The sequence below is a fragment of the Pecten maximus genome, unplaced genomic scaffold (genome assembly GCF_902652985.1).
Source record: "Pecten maximus unplaced genomic scaffold, xPecMax1.1, whole genome shotgun sequence".
NCBI lineage: Eukaryota > Metazoa > Mollusca > Bivalvia > Pectinida > Pectinidae > Pecten > Pecten maximus.
The window spans coordinates 1-23,130 of record NW_022979288.1 but is presented as its reverse complement, the minus strand read 5'-3'; the positions used below and the strand labels follow the sequence as shown (position 1 = coordinate 23,130).

The 23,130-nt window shown below is 37.7% G+C and overlaps 2 protein-coding genes across 2 annotated transcripts in view; one reads left to right on the top strand and one right to left on the bottom strand.

The window, feature by feature from the left end:
• Nucleotides 1–23,112, top strand: part of LOC117318442 (ubiquitin-like modifier-activating enzyme 6) — a 40,018-nt gene extending 16,906 nt beyond the window's left edge. Inside the window, exons 7-17 of the mRNA XM_033873428.1 lie at nt 6,554–6,602; nt 7,158–7,187; nt 7,548–7,653; nt 8,871–8,976; nt 9,403–9,492; nt 13,030–13,110; nt 15,697–15,825; nt 16,501–16,552; nt 22,132–22,195; nt 22,562–22,631; nt 22,817–23,112. Of these exons, the coding sequence (XP_033729319.1) occupies nt 6,554–6,602; nt 7,158–7,187; nt 7,548–7,653; nt 8,871–8,976; nt 9,403–9,492; nt 13,030–13,110; nt 15,697–15,825; nt 16,501–16,552; nt 22,132–22,195; nt 22,562–22,631; nt 22,817–22,990 (951 nt within the window). The 3' untranslated portion in view covers nt 22,991–23,112. The remainder of the gene's footprint in view (nt 1–6,553; nt 6,603–7,157; nt 7,188–7,547; nt 7,654–8,870; nt 8,977–9,402; nt 9,493–13,029; nt 13,111–15,696; nt 15,826–16,500; nt 16,553–22,131; nt 22,196–22,561; nt 22,632–22,816) is intronic.
• LOC117318444 (E3 ubiquitin-protein ligase TRIM71-like) lies at nt 3,045–4,610 on the bottom strand. Its single transcript, XM_033873429.1, has one exon. The coding sequence runs from the start codon at nt 4,456–4,458 to the stop codon at nt 3,568–3,570; it is 891 nt and encodes a 296-aa protein (XP_033729320.1). The 5' UTR covers nt 4,459–4,610; the 3' UTR covers nt 3,045–3,567.
• Nucleotides 23,113–23,130: the final 18 nt, after the last annotated feature.

Genomic DNA, 23,130 nt, shown 5'->3' with positions numbered 1-23,130 from the left:
TGTGGAGGTGTCAGGGAGGGGTGTTAATCAGTATGGTGTTGGGTGTGGAGGGGTCAGGGAGGGGTGTTAATCAGTATGGTGATGGATGTGGAGGGGTTAGAGAGGGGTGTTAATCAGTATGGTGTTGGGTGTGGAGGGGTCAGGGAGGGGTGTTAATCAGTATGGTGATGGGTGTGGAGGGGTGTTAATCAGTATGGTGATGGGTGTGGAGGTGTCAGGGAGGGGTGTTAATCAGTATGGTGATGGGTGTGGAGGTGTCAGGGAGGGGTGTTAATCAGTATGGTGATGAGTGTGGAGGGGTGTTAATCAGTATGGTGATGGGTGTGGAGGGGTGTTAATCAGTATGGTGTTGGGTGTGGTGGGGTCAGGGAGGGGTGTTAATCAGTATGGTGATGGGTGTGGAGAGGTCATGGAGTGGTGTTAATCAGTATGGTGATGAGTGTGGAGGGGTGTTAATCAGTATGGTGTTGGGTGTGGAGGGGTCAGGGAGGGGTGTTAATCAGTATGGTGATGGACGTGGAGGGGTGTTAATCAGTATGGTGATGGGTGTGGTGGGGTGTTAATCAGTATGGTGATGGGTGTGGAGGGGTGTTAATCAGTATGGTGATGGGTGTGGTGGGGTCAGGGAGGGGTGTTAATCAGTATGGTGATTTGTATAGAGAGGTGTTAATCAGTATGGTGATGGGTGTGGAGAGGTCAGGGAGGGGTGTTAATCAGTATGGTGATTGGTATAGAGAGGTGTTAATCAGTATGGTGATGGGTGTGGAGAGGTCAGGGAGGGGTGTTAATCAGTATGGTGTTTGGGTGTGGAGGGGTGTTAATCAGTATGGTGATGGGTGTGGAGGGGTCAGGGAGGGGTGTTAATCAGTATGGTGATGAGTGTGGAGGGGTGTTAATCAGTATGGTGATGGGTGGCGAGGGGTGTTAATCAGTATGGTGATGGGTGTGGAGGGGTCAGGGAGGGGTGTTAATCAGTATGGTGTTGGGTGTGGAGGGGTCAGGGAGGGGTGTTAATCAGTATGGTGTTGGGTGTGGAGGGGTCAGGGAGGGGTGTTAATCAGTATGGTGATGGGTGTGGAGGGGTCAGGGAGGGGTGTTAATCAGTATGGTGATGGGTGTGGTGTGGTCATCATCAGGTAGGGGTTATCAGTAATTGAAAAAAAAATGGTTTTAAAAAGAATAGTTAGTATAGAAAACAATGATTTATGCATAACAATTGTTGTGTGATACATTTAACCCTTACAAGTCCTATTTCTTGAAATGTTGATTTTATCCTGCACCTTGTTCATTATTATGTTTGGTGATTAAATCCTTCCCCTACCCATTCACTTGTGACCAGACGCTTGATGTTGTTTGTTGGTGTCTGTCCGGTCAAGGGAATTAGTACTCAAGTCATATTTCCAGTTCCAGCTTTTATCGGTCTTCTCTTCATATTGGACACGTATGACAATCTACTGATGTTATCCTTTCTAGCTCTCGCTTCACTCTCTCAATATTGGACCAGCATGACAACCTACTCCTGATGTTATCCCTTCTGACTCTTGCCTCTGTCTCTCCTGCTACTCGTACTGTCTTGCTACTCTGCTACTGTTTCTCTCTACTGTTCGTACTGTCTCCTCTCTGACTCTCCTTTAGTTTTACTTAAGTTAGGATTTACTTGAGATGCAAATTATCTGACTGATGTTTCTATTGGTCAACTACATGATATGGGTGGGCTTATCTTCCTGAGATGGACAGCTATAGGTGGTCCATTGTCCACTACTCTGTCCAGAGTTTCCCAGGCTAACCCATACCTTTTAACCCTTTGCCACATGCAGGTTATGACACTTCAGCACTCTGTGCCAATAGTGCAAAGATACATTGTTGCAATGCAACATTATCGCGCTGACTGAAATATACATACACCATCTCAATGGCAGTTTTTGAGAAATCAAGCTTTGTTTTGATTAATTTTTCTAAACCTAATTTTGAAAGTGAAATAGTTGTTTTAGACATTTTTAGTAAGTTAGAATTATGTTCAGAATTTCTTAAATTTTAATTCTGTGCTATTTTCTTTATAAAACCAACAACACATAACCACGAAATCAGCTGTATACAAACAGAACAGACAAATTTCAAAATATTTTGACAATGTAATTTATAATTCATTGAATTCCTGTACATGAAATGATTCAACATTAACTCCCAAATGAAGCAAACTGAATTTTCAAAGTTTTCACAAGAGTATTTCAACAGTTCAGGCTTAAGCCTAGAATATTTTATATCCGATGTCGCGACGAAGGAATGTGTATCCGACCATTTTGGGTCAAATCTACCTTCGTTTTTCAAATGCCAGCGAGCGTAGTTATTAGTGTGTCGAGCTATGGTGGAAAACTGATTCTCATTGAAGAAAAGGTAGAAATAATCAATGGGACTTGCAGTATCAACATCAAAAGTTTCTGGAAGTACTGGCCCCGTTTCCCTAACAAAATCATTTACTGTGATCGGCGAAAAATCTCGGTCAACATTACGTAATGGCGGCAGTACAACAAGTCGCCGTTCGTCCTCATTTTCGGACTCGTTATCTGTTGACAGTTCATTTAGAACATCGTTAAGATCAATATCTGACTCAATGTATTCAGGTCCAAAGCCATCGAACTCTAAATTATCATCATCGTCGTCAAAAACGTCGCGCAAAATCGTAGCCACAGCCGCCATCACGCCTCGTTGTTGTCACACTTTTCTACACTCATGACTCACACTTTCTAGGTTAATTTATTCAAAAACTTTCGTATGAATGACGTGTACAAATCTGATTGGTCGATGCATTGATATCTTCTTAAAATAGTATCAGGGATTTCCAGATAGGTGTCGCTCTCAATCACAGGATTTTCCATGTCTAAGATTACCGAACCGGCATGGCGTCGAGAGGCGCTTACATTGAGATAACGTAGAGGCGTCGAGAAGTGCTTACATGGAGATAATGCAAAGGCGTCGAGAAGCGCTTACATGTGGCAAGGGGTAAAGGCGTCCAGAGGCGCTTACATGTGGCAAAGGGTTAATTATGCTTGATGATGCCAATCTCCCTTCTTCTTTCATCCAGCTTCCTGCCTTCCTTTTACATCATACATTATCTCACAATAACACCCTGTTCTTAACATTCTGTCTTCCATTCTCTCTCTTTTATCTGACATCAATCCATTTATTCCTTTCTTTAAATATCTCTGATTATAAAACATACTGTCCTCACATTTTCCCATTCCATACTGTCATACACTTATGAAATCTGTATCACCCAAATATATGCTAGCTTCATCCTTCATCTGCTGAAATCATTCTCCAGTACCAATGTCTATCTTCATCTTTTTCGTCTTTTATCTATGAAATTTCTTTTAATCTAGTTGTTTATTTCATCCTCCACTTGTGAATTTCAAATAATTCTCTTAGTGTTCATTGATCCTTCACCACAGAAATCCTTAATCTCGAAATTTTGATTTTATAAATATCTCTGAAGAGGCTCAAGTTTAAAACACAACTCACTAATTGTAGAGGACAATACCTTAGAAATATCACGTTTGTCTGTGAGTTTTACACGAAAGTGACTGTTCCGTTTGACTGAACAGAGGCGGCCATGTTGTTATCAACATTTCGTAGCATATTGCGGAGCGTTACAGGGAACACTGGTAATTCAGGGCGTGCGTGCCTCCTGCCAACATCGTTATCCATGCCTGTCATGTCCAGACTTTGTTCCCTAGTGGGATTAGTCATGTTTGAAAGCCGTTCTCCATCCCCGTACAGTAAATCAGTCTGTACACTATCTACAGAGTACACTGAGGATACTTGTATTGGATGGACAATGTAGGAGTTAATCATATTGTCAATGTCTATTGGTCCGAAGACTTTCAGAACCTGATCCCGGTCAATAGGACAGCCTGGTTTCAATCTCATTCTTATCATTGAAGGAATCGCATGTTTCGTGTATTTAGGTATAGACATTGTTTGTCCCTTTTCGATGACCTCGGTGTAGTCATTTGACTTCACAAACACTGCCAATTCACTTTGGAACTTGAGTATTTCCTGTACTTTTTCCTGGTCCTCCTTTTTATGCTCTTCTAAAGTAGATAATATATCGGAGAAGTATTTCTCCTGGTCCAGTAACAACTTTTCTGCTATTTCATCAATTATCCTTTTCAGAAGGTCACGTCTTCGTATGACTTCATCCCGTGTTTGCTCCGCTAATTTCTGCTCACTGTCTATTAGAGTTTGAGAGTCCTTCAGGTCTAGTTGGATTTCATCAAAAGCTGTGTTTTCTTTCTTCTGCTTTTGTAATCCAGCTATAATCCTTTCTGCTGCTGTTTTGAGTTCCACAAACTTGTGTCCAATGTGCTTTTTTTCAATACACTCGTGACAAACAAGTTTATTGTTACAAGAAGAACACACCATTTCGTATGGCTTGGTTCGATGTTTAGAGCATGCCATTCTTAGACTTCAAACTGTTTTTATAGGACACGTAGACGATAACTATTACTTCTTAGTTCAGTCCATTTCACTATTACTAAGGACTGAATGTCAGGCATGAGGATGTTATATCTGGGGTTTTAGGGGGGAATTTCCCAGTAGGTACACGCAACTTGATAATTTTTAATTTCTAAACCAAGTGAATTGCTACCTTGTTTACATTACAGCATGACATTGACCTTGGTGGCACTCCATTTCTATGATACATTTGTTGAAATACTACATAGATCAAAATCAGTATGTTTCCTGATGTTCAATCTGTATGAACAGTGTCACATTGTTGTATACTTGTCTTACTCATGTAAAAAAAATATATGAATCATCAATTGAATTTCTCTTCCTGATTCAAATTCATTTCCATAGTAATTAACTTCACAGGTAAACATGACCTAGATAAAACCGTGTAGGTACATCCTCCTGTACATAGCCAGCACTGCCATGAACACATTACCACTTTTTGTTTTGTTTCTAATATTGAAATCTATCAGTAAATATTAAGTACAGTATAGGGATATCAAAGCATTGTATGCAGGCTAAAAACACAGATTCATTTATAAAAATTCTTATAATGATATTCAAAAATATCATTTGAAAATTAGTCAATTAAGCTGACTAGACTTTGTGTATGTTTCCATGAAAATCCCCACTTTAACTTTATGGGTGTTTCCTAACTATATGGATGTTTCCAGACACTGGTAGGGATCACTGTCAATTTGTACAGGTCTATTGTGTTTTTGCTTTCATCTCTTGAACAATTACAATAAACATTTTTTATAATCTGGTATATTTTTGCCAATTTTCATCAATTTTATAACTCAGACAAGGGAAAATTTTGATGTTAAACACTCTGCCACCCAGACAAATTATCATGACACCTTGTGTTTTAGTAAAAAGTATGGAGGACAAAAGATAATACAATCCAATGGGGAGATAGGATACCCTGTTTATAAGGCCTGATGTATTGAAATACTTTATTAGCTCTTCTGACCTGTATAGACATAGTGACTTATAAAATAGCCTGGTATTGGCTGTTGGCATGTGCTGTTTGCTGTCCACTGTTTGGAAACTCACGACATTTTGAAATTTTAGTGCTCCCAGCTGAGATGATGTTATTAGTTTTCAGGATAGTCTGAAACCTAAGATAGCTGCCATCTTGGAAAAAACCACCTTCTCATGTTCTATCAGTACAATAGAGCCTGATCTCAAGGCTTCGAGTCAACAAAGTGTTGTTATTTTTAATGTAGTCATTAGACTTGACTTGACAGATATAGTGTACTTCCTGATTTCCGTCAAAGAGATGTTGTCAAGATATATTTAAAAAAAAGCGTACCCCTTGATCTTGACCAGGTGTTTTAGGATGAATTCACAATCAAGATTGCTTTTATTCATCTGACTGGCTGAGATATTGTTCAACGTCTACCTTTCTCCAGACCAATGGTAGTCGAATTGGATCATGAATAATCTTAGTCCGAAGCAGTTGTTTTTTATGTTGACAGAAGGGTAGACCGTAAATGTTAAACAAATGTTGCTATTTTTGCTGTCATCTTTTATATTTGGTTTGCGTCATAAGGACATTTTATTGTTTAGTTGAGATAGTACAAGAAACAGCTACAAGCCCATTGGACTGCTTGTTTTTTAATAAAAGTTTTATTTGACAGGTTTTGCCACTGTAGAGTTCTAATGTTTATATAGTTTGGTTTATTATCGTTTAGTGTCCTGTCAACAGCTAAGGTCATTTAAGGACAGCTTCCGTGTGTGCGATACATGTGTGAGGTGTATGCGTTTGTATTTTGGGAGGCTACAGTATGTCTGTGTTATGTCTCCTTGTGATAGCGCGGAACTGATGCAAACTTTATAGTGCTACCTCCCTGAAACATGCTGCCGAAGACTACCAGCATGACAATCCACCCGGTCACATTATATATAGAAGTCATCATAACTAATATACAATGGGTGTAACTATTATACAGATAACATGACAGATCATACAAGACATGATGTAATAACAGAACATTAGAGCCAGGAATAAGAATATGATTTTTGGTGTATTTTATAGAAACCAAAGAGCACAACTGCCGCCCAGTCAGCCAATGAAATTAATCCAGGTAAATATCCCCACTCATAGGATGTGTATAAAATATTGGTAATCAGGGAGTGTGATGATTTATATATAACTAATAAATTTTAACAATGCTTCTTCAAACAGAAATTCTGTTAATACTATAAATATAAACAATGGGGGCTTAAATTTGAAATTTTGATACAGAGCCTATATAGGCTGTGAAAATGCCACTCACTGTAAGCCTTCAACTTTAAAATCAAAGTTAAAGTTCATAGTCAATATAAATGACAGAACTTTGCAGCAGAACAGACGATATCTTTACCTGCTAAGGTTTTGTCACTTATATGGACTATAAATACCGTAGTAAAGTGGTCATATGTTTCTTAAACCTTGCCGTCTTAGGTTGCTTCTGTTGAATTTGAATTACAATAAGTGACTTATTATGAAAATTTACTGACAGCCTAATCCTTTAGTTAATGGAACAGCCATTTTGTTCACTTTCCAAATCATGACTGAGATAAGTATATGTCCTATCAGCCTGTGATGGACTTTTATTTGTTTTATTTGGATATTTAATTGTTGTTTGTTGATTTTACAGCATTACGAATTGAAGCTCAACAGCACAAAGGTAGGTACCTGTGCTTCACTATTAGAATTTTTTTTTATTAGGGTCCTGTATCCGAGATATAGGTGCTTTATATTAATCAGTCTGTCTGTACGTCCATACACCTTTGTTTAGTATTTCATTAGTCAGTTCAGCATTTTGGGAATATTTTCCCCCATAATAAACTATTTCTGTCTGTATTTTAAGAATATGACACATTCACACATGAGTATGTATAACAAATTGAATTCTATCAATAATATCTAGTGATTTTAGAAGTCTGAAGGAAGTAGCAAAATCAATTCTATTATAACTATCTTTTATAAAAAGGAAATTTCAGATATAATGGCAACATTTTAATATTTGTTTGATATATCCATTTAGTGTGTCCTCAGACTGAAGCAGAACATTACAATGATGATTTCTTTAGAAACCAAGACTTGGTGGTGAATGCTTTGGACAACGTGGAGGCTCGGCGATACGTAGACAGGTAAGGTGATGGTACTCTACCTAAACACCAGATCTGTATGGATTTTTTTAAAGAAGGAAAGAAATTAATGAAAATATGACATGTTTATTTTTTATACCCACAACTTTATAAAGGAAGGTATTAAGTAATCAATTTGTCTGCATCTGTGCAAAAATTGTGTAAAAGATATCCCATCAACCCTTAGACAGATAAATTCTGTTCATATTCACGCTGTACCAGCACATTATCAAGCTCATCAGTCAAGGTTTAAAGGTCAAAGGTCACTTAACCAATTAATCAGGTGAGAGGGGAGTAAAATTGTGATATCTATGTGGGGCCCCAACACATTTTGCTTTAGTGTCATAGTAACTATATTGGATCTATTTAGTTATTTTCAGGTGCAAGTGTTGAAAGGCATCAGTAACTCCTTTATAATTGTACTAGGGTTCTAATATTTGGTTTGAGGGTTGCTCACCTGTTTGGGTTAACTATTATTTCTGAGTCAAATAGGTTTCATAATAAGAATAATTTCAATGCCATCATCAGATGGCGGGCAGTTCAATTTGCCCTGCGTATACATATGTGGTCCGCGGTCCATCCGTTTGTAAACAATCCTTGTTATCGCTATATATCTTCAAAAGCACAGGAAGGTTGTTCCTCAAACTTCATGTGTAGGTTCCCCTTTGTGCCAATTCAATTAAGATTTTTGATCAGAAAAAAAAACAGAATGGCTGACACCGCCTATTTTGGATTTTGAGAATAGAAGTGTGTCATTGCTTATTCTCAAACGTCATGTATAGATTCTCCTTTGTCCCTAGTTGTGCCAATTGAATTTAGATTTTTGATCAGAAAAACAAAATGGCCGACACACCGTCATCTTCCAATTTAAGAATTGAAGTTTGTTATTGCTATTTCTTAAAAAGAACCAGAGGGATCAAGCTTCACATGTAGGTTCCACTTGTTCTTGTTATCAGATTATTAAGAGGAAAAGAAGAAAGAAGGGAAAAGTAGGAAGATGATCAGTTTGACATAGAGCCAATATTGCAAATATATATTTTTTTGTTATGATATCAGTATACATTATTGCAATATCAATTTCAGTTGATGAACTCACCCCCTAAATCTAATGTGAGGTATAGTGATATACAATGTGAGGCAAACTTTGTACTGATGATATTACTCATGTTTAAAATTATATTGTCATGGGAATTAAGTTGAAAATGTCTGTATTTTTACAGTCGGTGTGTGACCAATCAGAAGGCCCTGTTGGAGTCTGGTACCATGGGAACAAAAGGTCATGTACAGGTTATAATACCTCACCTGACAGAGTCCTATGGTAGTCAGGTGGGTGGCTCACTAGAGGTTAGGTAGCTGATAATTTAGGTTGTCAATATGTATGTAACAGACTGCATCCAAATATTGACTACTTCTTTTTAAACATTTCAAAAATTATTTGCTTTTGAACAGTCCATTTTAGTATTAACTCACAATGGACAATTTAAAATTGTACCATATTTATGTAAATCAACTTTCCAATAGTAAAATATACTGTAGATATGATTAATTTGGCATATTTAAAATCAAGTGTATAACTAAATTTTAAAAGAAAAGTGTAATGATGAATTGGCACACCCACACTCTTGCCATGGAAAATTAAAAAGAAACTGGAATTAACTTAACCATTGTGTAGAGGAATGTACTCAGCTTGAAGCATGTGCACATTAACACTATCCTTATCTATAGGGAAAAAATGCTCTTGTTTCCTTACAGAGGGACCCAGTAGATGAGGATATACCTTACTGTACACTCAAGTCATTTCCTGCTCAGATAGAACACTGCATACAGTGGTCAAGAGACAAGGTAGGTCTACACTGTATACAGTGGGCAAGATACAATGTAGGTCTACACTGTATACAGTGGACAAGAGATAAGGTAGGTCTACACTGTATACAGTGGGCAAGAGACAAGGTAGGTGTACACTGTCTACAGTGGGCAAGAGACAAGGTAGGTCTACAATGTCTACAGTGGGCAAGAGACAAGGTAGGTCTACACTGTATACAGTGGGCAAGAGACAAGGTAGGTCTACACTGTCTACAGTGGGCAAGAGACAAGGTAGGTCTACACTGTCTACAGTGGGCAAGAGACAAGGTAGGTCTACACTGTCTACAGTGGGCAGGAGACAAGGTAGGTATACACTGTATACAGTGGACAAGAGACAAGGTAGGTCTACAGTGTATACAATGGGCAAGAGACAAGGTAGGTCTACACTGCATACAGTGGGCAAGAGACAAGGTAGGTCTACACTGTATACAGTGGGCAAGATACAATGTAGGTCTACACTGTATACAGTGGACAAGAGATAAGGTAGGTCTACACTGTATACAGTGGGCAAGAGACAAGGTAGGTGTACACTGTCTACAGTGGGCAAGAGACAAGGTAGGTGTACACTGTCTACAGTGGGCAAGAGACAAGGTAGGTCTACACTGTATACAGTGGGCAAGAGACAAGGTAGGTCTACAATGTCTACTGTGGGCAAGAGACAAGGTAGGTCTACACTGTCTACAGTGGGCAAGAGACAAGGTAGGTCTACACTGTCTACAGTGGGCAGGAGACAAGGTAGGTATACACTGTATACAGTGGACAAGAGACAAGGTAGGTCTACAGTGTATACAATGGGCAAGAGACAAGGTAGGTCTACACTGCATACAGTGGGCAAGAGACAATGTAGGTCTACACTGTATACAGTGGACAAGAGACAAGATAGGTCTACACTGTATACAGTGGACAAGAGACAAGGTAGGTCTACACTGTCTACAGTGGGCAAGATACAATGTAGGTCTACACTGTATACAGTGGGAAAGAGACAAGGTAGGTCTACACTGTATACAGTGGGCAAGAGATAATGTAGGTCTACACTGTATACAGTGGGCAAGAGACAAGGTAGGTCCCCACTGTATACAGTGGGCAGGAGACAAGGTAGGTGTACACTGTCTACAGTGGGCAAGAGACAATGTAGGTCTACACTGCATACAGTGGGCAATAGACAAGGTAGGTCTACACTGTCTACAGTGGGCAATAGACAAGGTAGGTATACACTGTCTACAGTGGACAAGAGACAAGGTAGGTCTTCACTGTATACAGTGGGCAAGAGATAATGTAGGTCTACACTGCATACAATGGGCAAGAGATAAGGTAGTTCTACACTGTATACAGTGGGCAAGAGACAAGTTAGGTCTACACTGTATACAGTGGGCAAGAGACAATGTAGGTCTACACTGTATACAGTGGGCAAGAGACAAGGTAGGTCTTCACTGTATACAGTGGACAAGAGATAAGGTAGGTCTACACTGTATACAGTGGACAAGAGATAAGTTAGGTCTACACTGTATACAGTGGGCAAGAGATAAGGTATGTCTACACTGTATACAGTGGGCAAGAGACAAGGTAGGTCTACACTGTATACAGTGGGCAAGAGACAAGGTAGGTCTACACTGTATACAGTGGTCACGAGACAAGGTAGGTATGATAGTACACTGTATACAATGGTCACGAGACAAGGTAGGTATGATAGTACACTGTATACAGTGGACACGGGACAATGTAGGTCTACACTTTATACAGTTGGCACAGGACAATGTAAGTCTACACTGTATACAGTGGGTACTTGACAATGTAGGTCTACACTGTATACTGGCCGGCATAGGCACAGGACAATGTAGGTCTACACTGTATACAGTGGGCACGTGACAATGAAGGTCTACATTGTATACAGTGGGCACGTGACAATGTAGGTCTACATTGTATACAGTGGGCACAGGACAATGTAGGTCTACAATGTATACTGGGCACAGGACGATGTAGGTATGATAGAACACTGTCTACAGTGGGCATGTGACAAGGTAGGTATGATAGTACACTGTCTACAGTGGACAAGAGACAAGATAGGTCTACACTGTATACAGTGGACAAGAGACAAGGTAGGTCTACACTGTCTACAGTGGGCAAGATACAATGTAGGTCTACACTGTATACAGTGGGAAAGAGACAAGGTAGGTCTACACTGTATACAGTGGGCAAGAGATAATGTAGGTCTACACTGTATACAGTGGGCAAGAGACAAGGTAGGTCTCCACTGTATACAGTGGGCAGGAGACAAGGTAGGTGTACACTGTCTACAGTGGGCAAGAGACAATGTAGGTCTACACTGCATACAGTGGGCAATAGACAAGGTAGGTCTACACTGTCTACAGTGGGCAATAGACAAGGTAGGTATACACTGTCTACAGTGGACAAGAGACAAGGTAGGTCTTCACTGTATACAGTGGGCAAGAGATAATGTAGGTCTACACTGCATACAATGGGCAAGAGATAAGGTAGTTCTACACTGTATACAGTGGGCAAGAGACAAGTTAGGTCTACACTGTATACAGTGGGCAAGAGACAATGTAGGTCTACACTGTATACAGTGGGCAAGAGACAAGGTAGGTCTTCACTGTATACAGTGGACAAGAGATAAGGTAGGTCTACACTGTATACAGTGGACAAGAGATAAGGTAGGTCTACACTGTATACAGTGGGCAAGAGATAAGGTATGTCTACACTGTAAACAGTGGGCAAGAGACAAGGTAGGTCTACACTGTATACAGTGGGCAAGAGACAAGGTAGGTCTACACTGTATACAGTGGTCACGAGACAAGGTAGGTATGATAGTACACTGTATACAATGGTCACGAGACAAGGTAGGTATGATAGTACACTGTATACAGTGGACACGGGACAATGTAGGTCTACACTTTATACAGTTGGCACAGGACAATGTAAGTCTACACTGTATACAGTGGGTACTTGACAATGTAGGTCTACACTGTATACTGGCCGGCATAGGCACAGGACAATGTAGGTCTACACTGTATACAGTGGGCACGTGACAATGAAGGTCTACATTGTATACAGTGGGCACGTGACAATGTAGGTCTACATTGTATACAGTGGGCACAGGACAATGTAGGTCTACAATGTATACTGGGCACAGGACGATGTAGGTATGATAGAACACTGTCTACAGTGGGCATGTGACAAGGTAGGTATGATAGTACACTGTCTACAGTGGGCATGTGACAAGGTAGGTATGATAGTACACTGTCTACAGTGGGCACGAGACAAGGTAGGTATGATAGTACACTGACAGTACAGATAATGAGTTTAACATTTTATACATATGTGACTTTGTAATGAAAGATTACAGATTAAAATCAGTACAGTGTCATAAGTTGTATAAGCCCGGTAGAGGACATCAATACATGCTAGTATACTTGTTTATATGTAAACAGATCGTTAGTCTAAGTTACTTGTTTTGACCTGTGTTTTGGTAACAATATTGTACTCTTTTGATTACAGTTTGAAAGCTCCTTTGTACAGAAACCAGCTTTATTTAACAAGTTTTGGACGACCCAGGGTCAACCACAGCAAGTCATAGAGGTAAGTCTGTTGGCTGTACAGAGGAGCCCACTTATTTGCATATCGGTTATTTGAATATCCCGCTTATTTGCATAAAATTCTCAGGTCCCGATTTTTTTCTTCTTTATCTTTGTATTTTAATCCAGTGTACAGTCAAACCTGCTCTAACGACCCCCTGTATATAACGAATGCCTGTCTATAACGACCGGTTTTAAGATTCCCCGTGAGATTTTACTATATAACGACCCTCTGTATAGCGACTACCTGTCTAATGTGACTAACGACCGGTGATTTCGGAACGGCGGTCGCTAATTTGTTTTCTATAGCGACCGATTTCTGTCAGCCATCTTCTGCTCTCGGCAGTCATCCCTCATATAATCCCCGGAAAATTCAGACACATCGACCCTGGCTTCATTATACAAACAAAGGACCACCACAACCCTGGCCTGAGTATATAAACAAAAGACCCCTACCACCTGTTAGCCTATAATTACTGTAGCTGCCCTGGCCTGGAGCTCGGTAAGAGAGGAGTCGGGCCACCATGCGCGTCGGTATTACATTACAACTGTGCACAGGTGGCTTCATTTGACACGGTCACTTAATTTTGTGATTACAACTAGGATACATCACTTCAATAACAAACACTGGTCATATCTGTCAACAAGATTTACTCACATGAAAGCCAATAATGCCTTTCTTAATCGTAGCTGTCGGTACTAGCGTTTGTACTGCCGCCATCTTTAATTAGTCAATACTAATAAAAAGTCGTAAACTGACACAAATATCCGGATTTCAATTTGGGTCAGAAAAAAAAATATTTTGGTTTTAAGAAGTAAGACTATAACACAAAATAATTTGTAGTAAAACAAATATAATTAATTAATTAATTAATTATTGTGTATTCTTTTTCTTTATTTATGAAAGAAAGGGAGATAATTTGATAGATACATATAACATTATTTCAGAACAAAATATTAAAAAAAAATTATCCATAAGACCATTTTGAGTTATATTTAGTGTTTGGGTTCACAAAATCATTAAATATTAAACCCTTCAGATTTATAAAGTTTATGCATTTATTTAACTTCTGACTGGTCTTCTGAATGCCCTGTTCAATGACAAATTATTGATGGCAGTTTTAAGTAAATTAGTTGGTGCAATAATTTTGACCTGTCTATAAAGGCAACCTGTCTATAGTGACCGTTTTTCTGCCTCCCCTTGGGCGGTCGCTATAGACAGGTTTGACTGTATTTGCATCGACTAAAACACCGACTCCCGCTTATATGCATATAAAAATTCCAAAAAATCGAAAAAATTTAATTGATTTTAGGGTATTTTTGTGATTTTCCCGTAATAAAAGTTTTAAGAAAAGTGTTTTAGCTTACATATTGGTTCGACACGATGTACAACGTTATCTAATCATTGGTTCCCACTTCGTCAAAACAGGTTATGTTCGATGCATCGATATCAACATTTAGTTATTATCCAGACATTATCAGTAGCATTGTGAAGAAGAATTACTGAATAAAATATTTATATGCCTCATCTTTTGATGAGATTTGTTTATTTATTATAGCATCGATCCAAACCTGTGTTCTGTGCACTTGAACACTCGCTGAGGCAGGTTGCAATCGCCATGATTGTTTACTAGGCGCGTTGCATTGTGGGGGCATATGTGTTATGAACGACAACTCTTTGTGTGTGTGCGCCATTTTCCAAAACAAACCCAAACGACAATACACATCTCACGGTCATTTAAGACAGTCTATTGCTTAAGCAGTTCATCATCTATGATCAAACAACTAATATACTCATAGCAGGAACAAAACGCATCTCGAGACGATAATGAATGTTTATTGAAACGATGACATTGTACATCGTAGTGCCAACCCACGCGTGTATGACCGATATCGGACCCACAGACTCGGAGTGACAAGTAGAATCTAGTAAACGATGAAGTATATGCAAATATTTGTACATTTACAAAGAATAACAACCCATTTATTTCGTATTTACTCTTATATTTTAAATACTGTTTTTTTTTAATTATATTTTTAATGCAAATAACGTAAACAATCATATAGCGCCCATTTTGAGTACCTACCTGACGATCTACATAGTGTATAAGAGGGGCCAAAACCCAACTCCGCCTATACGAATACTCCGGTTATTTGCATATTTTGTCATGGAAAAAGGGCTATGCAAATAAGCGGGTTGCTCTGTATTTGGTTTCTTATATCTATCTCCTAGACAGATGTTTTTTCTCAGAACACACACACTTTTTTTCTGTTATGCCTTTTAGGCAGATGTTTTCATTCCTTTAACATCATGATCCGTGTTCCATCGAAACACAGGGACATATCGCTGTATTGATACTAATCAAGGAATTCTGAGTTTTGGGAATTACCTGATATTGCTGCAATTTACAATTGATCTCTAGATTACAAAGCAGTCTTTCAAAAAATACAATCAAAATTATGTGTTTAACGTTTTTGTGCTGTTTTCTTGGACCATGATATTACAACTGTATTGAAAACCACTTGATTTCTATTTTCATTACATCTTTTGTGGATAGATATGAAATTGATTTTTACGTTTTTTTTTCAGACTCTAAAGCGTGGGTCACCACTTGAGGGTGCGATCCAGATCAGCAAGATCTTGCGTTCAAAGCCTGTAAACTGGTGTACATGTGTAGTACTAGCTAGACTAAAGTTTGAGAAATACTTCAACCACAAGGTAGGACAAACAGCATGTCATATAATCTAGTTACACATTGTCTAAATGTAATTTAAGATTCTTTTATTATTAGATGAAATATTTTGCTAACTTTCAGAATTAGATTTTCATTGTAATCTACTCATAAAAACGTCTGGAAAAACAAAATGTGTTTATGAAATTATTCTTGTTGTTAAACTCAGGTTATGTGTTCAAAACAATTTTTTTTTCAAATCACTTGCATATTAGGTGAAAAAATAAAAATAAACTAGTTGGAGAATTGTGATAAAAATTATCTAGTTTTTTCTTCCACATTTATTGTTGAATAACATGAGTAACTGAGTTTCATTCAGGATGACTTTTATAGATCAAGATTGTGAATGAAATTATAACATTATAACAATTACAGTATGAATACTCTATAACAAGAATCACATAATACAATATTTACAATGAGATTTATATATGAAATATTTCTGTTGGATTTAATGAGATGAGCTTCATCTTGTCTGTACCTTGTAATGTAAACTGTATTTATCTTGTCTGTACCTTGTGATGTACCGGTAAACTCTATTCAACTTGTCTGTACCTTGTGATGTACCGGTAAACTCTATTCAACTTGTCTGTACCTTGTGATGTAAACTGTATTTGTCTTTTCTGTACCTTGTGCTTATCTTGTCTATACTTATCTTGCAGGCAAGACATCTACTACATCACTTCCCATTAGATACAAGATTAAAGGATGGCTGTAAGTATTCAGTTTCTAGACAAGAAATTGATACTACCAGATAATCACCAGATAGATAGTTAGACCTGTGTCAGAGAGTGAGACCTGTATCAGAGATTGAGATCTGTATCAGAGAGTGAGACCTGTGTCAGAGTGAGACCTGTGCCAGAGAGTGAGACCTTTGTCAGAGAGTGAGACCTGTATCAGAGAGTGAGACCTGTGTCATAGAGTGAGATCTGCATCAGAGAGTGAGACCTGCGTCAGAGAGTGAGACCTGCGTCAGAGAGTGAGACCTGTGTCAGAGAGTGAGACCTGTGTTAGAGAGTGAGACCTGTGTCAGAGATTGAGACCAGTGTCAGAGAGTGAGACCTGTGTCAGAGAGTGAGATCTGTGTCAGAGAATGAGACCTTTGTCAGAGAGTGAGACCTATGTCTGAGAGTGAGACCTGTGTTTGAGAGTGAGACCTGTATGAGAGAGTGAGACCTGTATGAGAGAGTGAGACCTGTGTCAAAGATTGAGACCTGTGTCAGAGAGTGAGACCTGTGTCAGAGAACGAGACATTTGTCAGAGAATGAGACCTTTGTCAGAGAGTGAGACCTTTGTCAGAGAGTGAGACCTGTGTCTGAGAGTGAGACCTGTATGAGAGAATGAGACCTGTATGAGAGAGTGAGACCTGTATGAGAGAGTGAGACCTGTGTCAGAGATTGAGACCTGTGTCAGAGAGTGAGACCTGTGTTAGAGAGTGAGACCTGTGTCAGAGAGTGAGACCTTTGTCAGAGAGTGAGATCTGTGTCAGAGAGTGAGACCTGTGTCTGAGAGTGAGACCTGTATGAGAGAATGAGACCTGTGTCAGAGATTGAGACCAGTGTCAGAGAGTGAGACCTTTGTCAGAGAGTGAGACCTGTATGAGAGAGTGAGATCTGTATCAGAGAGTGAGACCTGTGTCAGAGAGTGAGACCTTTGTCAGAGAGTGAGACCTGTGTCAGAGAGTGAGACCTGTGTCAGAGAGTGAGACCAGTGTCAGAGAGTGAGATCTGTGTCAGAGTGAGACCTGTCTCTGAGAGTGATACCTGTATGAGAGAATGAGACCTGTATGAGAGAGTGAGACCTGTATGAGAGAGTGAGATCTGTATCAGAGAGTGAGACCTGTATCAGAGAGTGAGATCTGTATCAGAGAGTGAGATCTGCATCAGAGAGTGAGACCTGTGTCTGAGAGTGAGACCTGTGTCAGAGAGTGAGACCTGTGACAGAGAGTGAGACCTGTATCAGAGAGTGAAACCTGTGTCAGAGAGTGAGACCTGTATGAGAGAGTGAGACCTTTGTCAGAGAGTGAGACCTGTGTCAGAGAGTGAGACCTGTGTCAGAGAGTGAGACCTGTGTCAGAGATTGAGACCTGTGTCAGAGAGTGAGACCTGTGTCATCTTGACTCTGTATGTAAACACAATAATAAGTTGTGATAGACAGAGTTCCAGAATTTGCAGATATCATTTTGTATTGTTTATAAAGAATGAGACACAAATTTATTTTGTATCAGGTATGACAGAATATAAATAAAAATACTTAGGTCAGATTAGACATGTTCTGCTGTAGATGTTAAGTCTGGATTGATGAAAAAATCATATATGGTTACCGTTGAAAATTCACTATTACTAAGATGCATGGTGTATTGGTACTGTATTGTTGGTAATATTTATCGGAAATTCAATTTCTCTACATTCGTGGTCGTTATAGAGCCAAAATAAATATCCAGAGAACATTTATATTTACACTCAAATGTATTGGAAGTTTTTATCGTAGAATGTATAGAATATAGGTTATGCAAATTTTCATACCCGTTAAAGGGACATCACGGTAAACCAATTTTTATTTTGTATTTTTTCATATTATTGGGTATATCTTTAAAACAAATATCCTTATGAACAGTAACCATTCGAATTTGATGATATATGTACATAAAAAACATCAATTATTAATTATAAAAAGGTTATCACAATTCGTTGATCAATAGTCTGAATATGCTAATTTTGTGACATATACGATAAACGCATGCGCACAACAAACTAAAACACATGGAAACAAAAATGGCTTCCAATGTGAATCGACTGCGGTTGGAAACGATAACAGCTTCCGCAATGAAGAGAATAATGGGAAAATGGATCAAACATAATCCTAGAATTAAACTGGGGAAGCAGTACAATACAGTTCAAACATGAAAACAGCAGTAATACGGACGCTGCTCGTATTCTGCTTGATTGCTGGATAGTAGGTCATGACAATCTCGGTAATAGTTACATAAACTCAGTAATATTTATACAGTCTGTACCAGAACATCGCTACTGGTAGCAGTGTACAGTAAAAATGCCAAATTCTGAAAAATATGGCACATGTTTTAGATATGTAAACATTGCCAGTTAACCTTACATATAACCTCTAATAAAGTATATATATTTGAAATCTGTACAACATTTGCAATTTTAATAGAGCTCTGAAGGATAAGTAAACTGATATTTTCTGTGATTTTTGGAGCTGTGAATACCATGGTAACAGCTTAAAAAATTCTCAAAAATTGCAAAATATTATGATATTTGACCCAAAATGGCACAATTCTCTACACAATTTTTTTTCTGAAACCTATTTAAAATTAAATATCTCTATCCCAAAGACAGAATTAATCTTGTTTGGACATATGTTGTAAATTAAGTTTTTCCGCTATCTTACCTTTTCTGTGGGCTTCCATTTTGCGCTGTAGGCAAAACTAAATTTCCTGTGTAAACACACGTTCGGAAAATCCGGATATTTAAAATCCGGAACCAATTTATTGATTTTTGTTTTAATAAATGTGAAGCCTGTATGTACTACTTCATACTGAATATACCAATTATAGTGTACATTTATTTTTTCATTTTTTATGCATATCATAATACAGGAGTTATTTGCTTAACAAAAAAATTGCCCATGGCCAGGCTCTCTTACTGTGGTGTGCTACCTTATACATCACTTTTTTGAATTCTAATTTTACTAAAAACCCCATGAATGTCTAGAACATGTTCCGACGAACAAAATGACATATCCGGTTACTGTGTATCTTTAATAGTCACCGAGTATTGCTGATTTCCCTGAGAGGTGTATTTTGACAACTTTTTCTCCCAATCCAGTAATAAGGGGAGGTAATTTTAAAGATGAAAACTCCCATAATTCTGTATATCTCTTGAATAAAGTTGTGTTTTGAGTTGAATGTGGTACTTTGAGTCTCTGTGCATGTACTCAAGCAAAAAATACTATACAACTATCAAATTTAGCCTTGTAATATGACGTCATAGTTACCGTGACGTCATCAGTAATTATGACGTCATCAGATGGTATCTATGACGTCATAAATACTCAATGGTGTCACAATAAATAACCAAATTCCTTTCCAAACCTCAGCTTAGCAACACATGCAATATTATAACTAATAAATAATGACATGACATCCAAGATTTCAAAATGTCATGCCTATGACATCACAATCATCTGTTTCCACCCCGGTTATTCAGATATGTACCAATGATCATATGAAAGTGTCCGCTGATCCCATTTTATGCGGAAAATGCTATTTTTTCTGCTTTACCGAAGGAAATGACAATAATTGACAATATTGTGTCAACCGTACACTCAATCAATTGAAATTACATGCTTACCATTGTATAAATAAACTGAAAATAATGGTTTCACCAAATATTTCAAAAAATGACACTTACTGTAATAGTTTCCATGGATACGGGGTAATAAATCAGGTAAAACAAACCAGAATTCAGTCTATATGGTTTGTTAGATACCCAATAAGTTATATTGGGTTTGTTATAAAACATAGAATATCTTTTCAATTTACACTGACTCATTAACATTATGCTTAATTAACCCACCCTTAAAATGGGTAGATATGCGAGTTACCTCCCTTGATTCCTCTAATATGACAAGCCAGATAATAAACAAGTTTTAGATTGTTTTTATGCATTTTTGAGCAATAATGAATTAAAATGAAGCTTAATCAAGCATAATTAAGCACAATTTCCAAAAAATAACATTTTTCATCCCTTATAAGGTAGCAGTGTACAGTAAAAATGCCAAATTCTGAAAAATATGGCACATGTTTTAGATATGTAAACATTGCCAGTTAACCTTACATATAACCTCTAATAAAGTATATATATTTGAAATCTGTACAACATTTGCAATTTTAATAGAGCTCTGAAGGATAAGTAAACTGATATTTTCTGTGATTTTTGGAGCTGTGAATACCATGGTAACAGCTTAAAAAATTCTCAAAAATTGCAAAATATTATGATATTTGACCCAAAATGGCACAATTCTCTACACAATTTTTTTTCTGAAACCTATTTAAAATTAAATATCTCTATCCCAAAGACAGAATTAATCTTGTTTGGACATATGTTGTAAATTAAGTTTTTCCGCTATCTTACCTTTTCTGTGGGCTTCCATTTTGCGCTGTAGGCAAAACTAAATTCCTGTGTAAACACACGTTCGGAAAATCCGGATATTTAAAATCCGGAACCAATTTATTGATTTTTGTTTTAATAAATGTGAAGCCTGTATGTACTACTTCATACTGAATATACCAATTATAGTGTACATTTATTTTTTCATTTTTTATGCATATCATAATACAGGAGTTATTTGCTTAACAAAAAAATTGCCCATGGCCAGGCTCTCTTACTGTGGTGTGCTACCTTATGTCACTATACTATATGTACAGTGTTTACACTTATTTACACATAAATATATACAGAACGTGTTATTTAACATTTAAACCACTGTATAATATCGTTATCCCAGATGGAATATTTCGCCTTGTAAACTATCGAGTGTTTGTGTTGCCGCGATTTCAAAACAGTCACGTGATGATCTAAAAATAATTTCCGCGCTAAATTTAGACGGGGATTCCCAACTAAATCAAGTGGTCAAGCTGGTCATAGGGATCGACTGTAAACATTTGGACAGCACAGAAACATAACTGGAAAGGAACAAAACACGTATATTCAATGAAAATTACAACGTTTTTACCGTGATGTCCCTTTAACTTGGTTCAAGAAACTATCTGAATAGCTTAAAACAAGAAAGTACTCACAAATATTCCATGTTAAACAGTGTCTCATAGCCATAGTAAATTGTGTTTTATTCAAAAATTCATTAATTCATAACTAGCTAATATAGATTCTGTTTCTCTGTAAGTATGTTATGATATTATATCACAGTATAATCAATTGTCATACATTAGAGGGGGCCGCGGTGGCCGAGTGGTTAAGGTGTCCCAACACTTTATCACTAGCCCTCCACCTCTGGGTTGCGAATTCGAAACCTACCTGGGACAGTTGCCTGGTACTGACCGCAGGCAGGTGGTTTTTCTCCGGGTACTCCATCTTTCCTCCACCTCCAAAACCTGGCATGTCCTAAAATGACCCTGGCTGTTAATAGGATGTTAAACAAAAGTTTCTAAAAATACGGCCTTCTGAAATAAATTTCTCACTATTTCATATAAGGACTTTAACAGCTGTATGTAATTGCCTTTGTTTTATTTGGTCTGTACTTGTTTTCTCCAGCCCTGTTTTGGCAGTCTCCGAAGCGACCACCAGTGCCTCAGGAATTCAATGTAGGAGATTCTACGTAAGTTATTTCTAAAACCTGTCAATCATTCAAGAAAATAAACATAAATTTTAGCTCACCTGACCCAAATGGCAATGGCAAATTTTCAAATCCTTCTTCTCTAAAGTTGTAGATTACTTAAACTTTCGTTATATTTTTAACATGGTTTTAACTGTGCTTCTTTCAATAAATCAAAATTAAGAAGAGGGTTTATATAGGTATAAGCGTTTTGCCCAATACTCATTGAATTAATTCAATAAAATCTCTGTGAATGAAATGAAAAAAAAATTAAAAAATCCAATAGGTGCAATATTAGGATTTGACACAATACAGTAATGTATCTGAATCAAGATAATGAATAAGTGATAAATTCTTTTGATGTTGTAGGCATTTGTCTTTCATCATAAGTACAGCGAAACTGTATGCTCATGCAAGTAGGATACCTGTCTCAGCTCAGGTAGGTTTTCCATGTAAAACATGTGATGTTGGAAATTATAACTTAGATACATGTACTGTCTAGTTAATTCGGTGAATGTTATGTTTTATATGTTTTATCAACGTTTAAAAGTACTAATTTAAAATTAAAATCCTGTTTTTTCACCTCAAAACACTAAATTATATGCTTTTGTTGATTTTATTTAGGAGGTGACGCCAAGTATTATCAGTGATATTCTACAATCAGTTGAGGTGCCTGAGTATAAACCGTCCTCAAAGGTATATCAGATTGTAATATTTGGGTGTTATTCAGCTCGGATATTTACAATTGTTCTGGTGGTTGAATTAAGGGAGACAAGGGTTATATCAAAAACCTTTTAAATATGACAGAACACCTCATATCTGAAAACCAGATGTCCCTACTCTCAGCTATCTTAACTCCTGTCCCTGATGTAATGTAGGGTTTGTACTTATGTAAATATCCAAACATCAGTATATACTGTACAACTGAACAAATTAAT

What these genes read in the sequence shown, in the direction of transcription:
- LOC117318444 (XM_033873429.1), bottom strand. Translation starts at nt 4,458, where the DNA reads ATGGCATGCTCTAAACATCGAACCAAGCCATACGAAATGGTGTGTTCT.